The sequence below is a fragment of the Pinus tabuliformis genome, chromosome 1_2 (genome assembly GCF_031772625.1).
Source record: "Pinus tabuliformis cultivar Carrire ecotype Pingquan chromosome 1_2, CPIR1, whole genome shotgun sequence".
Lineage (NCBI taxonomy): Eukaryota > Viridiplantae > Streptophyta > Pinopsida > Pinales > Pinaceae > Pinus > Pinus tabuliformis.
Window position 1 is genome coordinate 503112615 of NC_142298.1, and position 7698 is coordinate 503120312.

General features: G+C 44.4%; 1 protein-coding gene across 1 annotated transcript; it reads right to left on the reverse strand.

The window, feature by feature from the left end:
* On the reverse strand, positions 1 to 5690 carry LOC149206546 (uncharacterized). Its single transcript, XM_089397723.1, has 6 exons — positions 5484 to 5690; positions 5220 to 5318; positions 4740 to 5087; positions 2650 to 4140; positions 424 to 2457; positions 1 to 168 (listed from the first exon to the last, which is right to left on the reverse strand). The coding sequence occupies exons 1-6, from the start codon at positions 5688 to 5690 to the stop codon at positions 1 to 3; spliced, it is 4347 nt and encodes a 1448-aa protein (XP_089253849.1).
* Between the last annotated feature and the right edge of the window lie 2008 nt (positions 5691 to 7698).

A 7698-nucleotide genomic window follows, 5' to 3' on the forward strand; every position in this document is an offset into this window, starting at 1 on the left:
TTAAATGTTTGGCAAAAAGCCATAATTCCGGTTACAAATAGTGAAGTTGGCTTCTAGGCGTCTCTCCAACAAGCGGGACATAGCGCATATGCTTATGTGTCGCCTCTTTTTACATTTTATCAAATGAACTCTTGTTGCTGATTTCCCGAGCTTATGAATGCATACAAACTGTTTCAATAAAAAGCAGAAGAACATAGATATTTAGGGAATTGGGTCCCAAGAGATTTCATTGTCTCTGAGAATAGTTCCGGCTGCTAGCTGGACTGCCTTGTTTGCTTCTATGTCTGCTTCTTTGTTGTTGTTTCTCAGGATATGAAAAAATTTCAAATTCAGGAGCTTTGTCATGTCTTTAATTCTTGTAATTGTCCTTGCAAGTCGTAGATCTGCTGGATTTGTGTTGGTCGCCACTGCTTTGATGATGACCTGGGAATCACCAAAAACAATTGCCTCCATGTGTCCCAGCTCTTTGAGCAGTTTGATCCCTTGAAACAGGGCCATCGCTTCAGCTTGTATGCTTGAGGAGTGGTCCAGTGCCCACACAAATCTGTGTATAGATGTTTCTTTTGGGTTTATAATGAGTCCTCCTGTGCTAACCATTCCTGGCTTTCCCTTGGATGCCTCGTCAAAGAAGAGAGAAGGAAGTGTTTGTTTGGACATCCAAGATTGGAATTCTTCTTCATTTTTCCTGATTTGCCAATCTTTGAGGGATATAGATGTGGTTTTTGATTTTTGAAAATTGAGATTGAGGGCTGCTCCAAACTCAATATCCTGCTGGCTTAGGTTTGTGTCATCGCTTTTGTCTCTTAGCCACTCATTTAACTGACCTTTCACAGTATTTGCTACTAGTCTGAAGTCCTGTTCCTTGTTTCTGAAAATCCTTCTGTTCCTCTCCAACCAGATTTGCCAGCTGATGAGTTTAGGCAGAGCTATCCATGCTACCTTGACAATCTTGTTTTTTGGATTTGGGCCTGGGTACCTGGCCATCCACCCAGCAAACAGGTCCGGGACAGAGTGGGGGAAGGTGAACATAAAATTTGATGATCCAAGAAGCTCATGCCAGATTAGACCTGTGAATTTGCACTCCAGCGTGAGATGGAGAGCGGATTCCAAACTTTCCTTGCATAGCATGCATCTTGATGGCCCGAGAATGCCCCTTTTCTGTAACCTGTCGTCTGTTAGGATTTTTTGATGGCATAGCAGCCAGCAGAAATGATCTATTTTCAGAATAGAAGGGAAATTCCAAATGCCAACCCAGGGGGCAGGATTAGGAGGCACGTGAGGCCGCTCCATGCATTTGGCGTAGCCCTGAGCCACCGTATAGCCTACCTGTTTCGGACCCCAGCCTCTCGTATCTTTCCTTCTTGCGTGTGATGGTGCCAGCCCATGCAGCATCGTTAAAAGCGCAGCAAATTCTGATTGTAACGCAGGTGGGACTGTGATCTGTTTCCAGCCCGTCCAACTGTCTCCATTCCAGTTCGAAATGTCCCAAAGCGTTTTGAAATTTGCTGCGTCCATCCATCCCTTCAGCTCGATCCTGAGACCCGAGTCTGCCAGCGGAGGCCTGTTCATTATGCTATCCTCCCACAAACTGATGCTTTTTCCATTTCCCGGTATCCAATAGGCGTGGTTTCTTATTAGCGGGCCAGTTTTATTACTTAGAATGCTAAAGGGGGTTCTGTTATGGCTTTTGGGCTGCTCCAGGCACCGGAGTCTCTGTCCTCTGAAATATTTCCTCCACAGAGATAAATGAACCCATCCTGGTTTTGGAGCTATGATTTTCCAAATCAATTTGGCTCCCATGGCTAAGTTTTGGATACTGAGATTTTTGAAGTTCAATCCTCCCTCCTGAAGCGGTCTGGAGACAGTTTCCCAGTTGACAAGAGGAATTCTCTTCTCATTATGCTTGCCTCCTTTCCAGAAAAAATTTCTGATTAGTTCCTCCATCCTCTTAATGATTCCCACAGGAGCCAAAAGAACAGAGAATTGGAATAACGGTAGGCTGCTAAGCACGGATTTGATGAGCACTGATTTTCCGGCTATATTGAGCCAGGAGGATCCCCAGGTCTGCATTTTTGTTTTGAATTTTTCTATCTGGGGGTGCCAATCCTTGCTCAAGGCCCTCTTATGAAAGATGGGCAGCCCAAGATATTTAAAGGAGGTCCAAGATGAAGATGCTGCAAAGCCTAGACATCTGGCTATAGAGCTTGCGGAAGGAGCTGAGATATTCCAGCAGTATATGTGACATTTTCCCTTGTTTAATTCACTACCCGAAACTTTACAATAATCATCCAGCACTTCTTTAAATTTGATTGCAGAAAGATGAGTTGCAGCCCCCAGCAACAAGGTATCATCTGCGAAGAGGGCGTGGTTGATGCTCTTAACCCCTCTTGCTATGCACAGGCCAGCTATATCTTGGTCTTGTTGTTTCTTATCCAAATAAAAGCTGAGGACAGAGGCCTGCAACACAAAGAGGAGGGGTGAGAGGGGGCACCCCTGCCTCAGCCCTCTAGAAGCTTTGAAGAAATCAACAGCCCTACCATTCACTAAAGGTGCAATCCAGGGTTCCGAAATACAAGCTCTGATCCACTTGATAATATTTTGACCAAAACCCAGCTTGTGTAGAACATCAAACAAAAAACTATGTCTTACACGATCAAATGCATTAGCTAGATCTAGTTTAATGACCATACCTTTTTCTTTTCGACGAAGGCTGGAATGGATCGCCTCTTGGACCAGGATGAAATTATCTACTAGCTGTCTGCCATGTATAAATCCACCTTGATTCTCCGGGATGATTTTGGGGAGAATTTTCCTCAACCTGTTTGCTATTATCTTGGTTATCACTTTATATCCAATGTTACATAAGGATATTGGGCGAAATCTATTGAAAGAGTTTGCACCTTTTTCTTTAGGGATGAGGGCGAGAAAAGCTGAGTTTGTGCAGCCTCCAATTTTCTGACACTCTTGGGACTTCTGGATCATTTTAAAGAACTCCTTCTCCATGATTTGCCAACAGGTCTGAAGAAATCTGGGAGTGAAACCATCCGGTCCCGGGGCTTTGTCGGGATCCATTGCAAAGAGGGCTTCCCTAACTTCGTTTTTGCTGATTTTGCCTTCAAGGGCCTGATTCATTTTATCAGTGATGAGGTTGGGAACAATGTCTAGCAGATTGTCATTTTGGCTAGCTTCCATGTCTTCACTATACATCTTCTCAAAGTGATCTGAAGCTGCCTTTTTGATGCTGGCAAAATCCTTTAGGGTGCAGTTATCTTTTTTGATTTCAGAGATAGAATTACAGCATTTCCTGGCTTGAGCTTGTTTGTGGAAAAAAGAGGAGTTTCTATCACCTGCTTTGAGCCATAAACTCCTGGACTTGAGCCTCCAGAATTCTTCTTCTGCCAGACAGGCCTTATGGAATTTATGCTGTAACTGAAACTCCTTGTCCAGCTCTTCTTTGGTGATTTCAGCAGCTTCTAGGTGGAGGTGCTGCTTCTCTAGAGCGCTTTGGATTTTTTTTCTTTCAACAGCAGGATTGGGCAAGGTCTTGACCCAGCCTTTCAGCATAGCTTTTACTCTTCGAAGTTTTTCCTCCCAAACAAAAAAAGGGGAACCCTTGACTGGATCTTTCCAGCAATCTCTGACCTTTTGCATGAAGTCTGTCTCTTTAGTCCATAGAGAACTGAATCTGAAAGGGATAGGCCCCAGATCCTTGGAAGTCACCAGCTCTAGGCTAATGGGCTTGTGATCTGATACACTACTATGGAGAATATGCATTCTAGCCTCTAACCCAAGAAGCAGGAAGGAACTTTGAACAAAAAATCTGTCAAGTCTTGCCGCTATGTGACCCGGCCCAACTCTCTTATTTGACCATGTGAACGTACCAGTAACCGGCTTGATATCTAGCAGGTCCCAGTCTTGCATGAGATCTTCCGCCCATTCTCTTGCCGGATCTCTAACGATGCTACCTCCTCTTTTTTCTGATGAGAGGAGGGTGAGATTTAAATCTCCGACTATGATTATGTTTTCCAGATTTTCTAGATCTGCCAGGCTTTTGATGGAGTCCCAACAGTTTTTTTTCTCACCTGCATTGTTAGGAGCATACACATTGAATAGACAAATAATCTCCTTAGATTCTAAATGCTGCATTTTAAAAAAAATCCAATGGGTATTCAGGGACTCAGAGATTAATGAGAACTTATTAGTGTTCCAGAGCGACCCAAGCCCTCCCGATGCTCCACGGGCAGAAATTGCATGCGCTCCACTTTTATTCCAAAATTTTTTGCTCACTTGGAGGAAAGTTGTGTCCTCCAATTTAGTCTCCTGGATGAGGAGGATATCTGGGGCTTCCAATCTTATTAGACTCTTCATTGCTTCTTCCTTAACTGTGGTGCCCATTCCCCTACAATTCCAGGAGACTATCTTCATCATTTATTTTTGCTGTGGTGAGCTCCCTTGGAGCCCTGAGATTGAATCCTCATCATCTTCGGGGTTTTTGCCAGTAGCTTCTCTAACGTTGGCTGGCTGCCCTGGAGCTTGTCCTTATAAGTTTCTTGTTCTCTTTTTTCCTTTGCAGACTTTCGTCCTCTTGTGGATCTTCTGGGAGAAGATTGTGATTCACCTATTTCCCCTTCTTCCTCTGATTCCTCGGACTCTTGGGTTTCCTCCTCCTCTTCTGATATCCTCCCTTTGGATCTCTCTGATGCACTTTTGGTGGAGGGGGAGGCTTTAGATGTAGAGACCTCCTTTGGGATTTCTGTATCCTGCGTGGTCACGATTTCAGATCCAAGGATCTCGAATTTATTCCCTTGGCTTTCCATGGATGGTTTCTGAGTAGGACCCGAGTGAGGAGCTTTGGCATTTACATTTACATTCTTCTTGTGAGAAGTTTTGGAGCGCTTTGCCTGGTTCCATCCATCTTCCTTCCCTTTTTCTTCCACACCTTTGGATGGGCAGTCTCTGGCGAAGTGTCCATAGACGTGGCACTTCCGGCATTTGAACGACAGCTGCTCATAATCCAGTTTCTGTACATGTGTCCAGGGACCTACAACTATTTTGATAGCTTCCGGTAGTCCGACCTCCAGATCTACCTCCACACAGATTCTGGCACAGTCATATTGATCTTTGCTGTTAGCCTTGTCTATAAATTTGCCAAGGGTATTTCCTATGTGCTTCAGAGAGTCCCAGTTCCAGCAGTGAACTGGAAGGTTGGGGAGTCTCACCCACACCGGGACCGTTGTAGGCACATCCACCGCCGGGTCGAAGTCTGGCGTCCATTTATTCAAATACAGACCTTGAGGACCCATGAAGTAAGGGCCATTCTGGAAAATGAGATCTTTGTCCTCTTTTGCAGAGAACTCAAACAAAAAATAGCCTCTCCCGAGGAAGTAAGAGGTTACCTTGTCTTTTATCAAAGGTGCCTAGTTCCTGGCGACCCAGTTCTCAGTTGATTTCGGGGAAGGCCAAAGTCCTGTAAACTGACCAACCAGAGCACGATCTGCCAGAGACAAGGCTACTTGGATCGGTCCTTCTGGCGGAAGGGCGATCTCAGGGATATCTTCTAGTTTTTTCACAAACTTTGCAGCTTCCATGCATTTCTTCTTGGGCAGAGAGGCCAACAAGGTTTTGAAGGCCTCAGCGGCAGAAGGCGGAGGAGGAGAGGGAGGCCCCTGTGGGGGAGTCAGCGCCTCCATGAAGAGCCAACAGACCCAGCCAGGCCGACCGCGGCCTGCAGCAAAGCCCTCAGCGGACGCGCGCGCAGGTTGCAGAGCACGCAGAATGCGGATCTCGCAGGTTGCAGAGCGGCAGCTTTTTTGACTTTATTAGGTAATATTTTTTTTTTCTAAGTAAAGACTATTCTATTAAATAAAAAGGTAAAAAATATTTACAGAGAGGTATGGACCTCTGAGGGGGCTACAGCCAGCCCTCTATCAAAAAGTCTGCTGCATACAGCTCTGATATGTCTGATTACAATCCATAAGACCCAGTTTTCAAAATATATTAACCCCAAAATAGATCTATCCTGCGTTTCCCGCCATCCTACAGTTCTGAGGCTATTACAAAAAACTAGAAAAGCAGACTTATAAACTGGAAGATAATAGTGCGCCATAGTGAAAATTCTGGAAGAAAACCACTGTGAACAAGTTCAAAACAAAACCTTCATTCTGAGACTTCGTGCTGAGACGGAAAGCTTATGCCTGAGGTGGCATATCATTATCTGCATCCATGTCGCGGTCTGGAGAACTGACCCATTCGACCCCCATGTTATCCTCGTTATCCCTTTCTGTTCGATCCGGAGGAGACACCATGTGCAATATGTTGCCTGAGGAAGACGCTGGAGCGCAGGGAATGATATCTTCATTAGCAGAGATAGAATGATGGGGCGAATCCTCGCGTTGTTCTTCAGTCTGAAGCGGGTCTGGGGCATTGAGAATGTCACCGGCTTCACTTCCTTGAGAGTTACTGGGATTGTGAGAGAGAGGACTGTCCCTGATGTGTTCATCTGAGCTTGAGGAATCCTCTTCTTCCTCAGAAAAAATAACAGTGAGCAGGGCAGAAATGGAGGGCTTGTGTAATTTGCTTTTGAATTTGAACCGACAGGAGTGAAGGGAACTGTGCAGAGAAGGGCCAGAGTGTTCAGAAGAAGGGGATGACGGAGAGATGGAGGCGAGCGGGACGATACGACGGGGAATAGGTTCTCCTCTGCCCCTATTACCCCCACGACCTCCATAATTGCTGCCTCTTCGGGGAATTCCGCGTTTTCGGGGAGCCATTGCAAGGGGGCGAACCAGACTTTGGGTGCAAAAGGGAAACAGACACCAATTATACCAGTACCCGGAGTAGTGGATGCCCAGGAAAGACTTCACCCAACTATGACTCTGAACTTCTAAATCTTTCCTGAATCCTTCAAATCTTGGCCCAAATTGAAAATATTCAACTGTCCCGAGAGCAGAGACTTGAGCTATTCCAAAAAGAAACCAAAATACCAGATAGCTACCATACCAGATGCAAAGCCTATGAGTCGTGATCCAAGTAATTGAGCTGGCTAGGAGTTTGCGCCTATGGAACCAGGGAGGTTTCCAAGTGCGCCACTCTGCCTCTGGAGCACGCGAAACTATTCGCTCAGGAGCGTATTTGCCTGAGTGCTGCCAAAGGAATGTCGGCTCCCTGAGAAATGCTTTACTGAACCTGCTAACCATCTTGATAAACAAATCCCGCCTGCCGTGAGCCGAGTGAGGCATTAAGGGAATTAAATGTTCTGCCATGCATTCAATCATCGAAGACGCAAGGACGCCAGCTGCCCTCCTCGCTCGCTTGAGCATTAACACTAATCCTACCACCCGCATCCGGGTGACTTTATTAGGTAATATTATTATTTTAAGAATTTGTTATTATAGTATTGATTTTTAAAATATTATATAGGTAGTAATAAAATTTTATAATTTGAAATATGAGTAAAAAATAATGGAAGATGTTATTATTACTTGTATTTTAAATTTTTTAGGAAGAAAATAATAATAATGAAATTATGTAACTTTTTATGTTAATATAATACTTGTACTTTAAAATTAGTAAAATAAATTTTATAATTAGTGTTTGTAAATAAATATTTAAGATTAGTTTTGAAGGTTAACTCAATTGGTCGAAGTAATATCTTTATTTTTGGTTTCGCTTATGATGCGGTTAGGATGGACTTCTAGA

Coding starts and splice junctions, on each gene's coding strand:
- LOC149206546 (XM_089397723.1), bottom strand. CDS start 5,690: ATGGAGGCGCTGACTCCCCCACAGGGGCCTCCCTCTCCTCCTCCGCCT. Junction 5,319..5,483: donor CTCTGGCAGATCGTGCTCTG/GTTGGTCAGTTT, acceptor CTCATTTTCCAG/AATGGCCCTTACTTCATGGG. Junction 4,141..4,739: donor ATACAGAAATCCCAAAGGAG/GTCTCTACATCT, acceptor TTTAAAATGCAG/CATTTAGAATCTAAGGAGAT.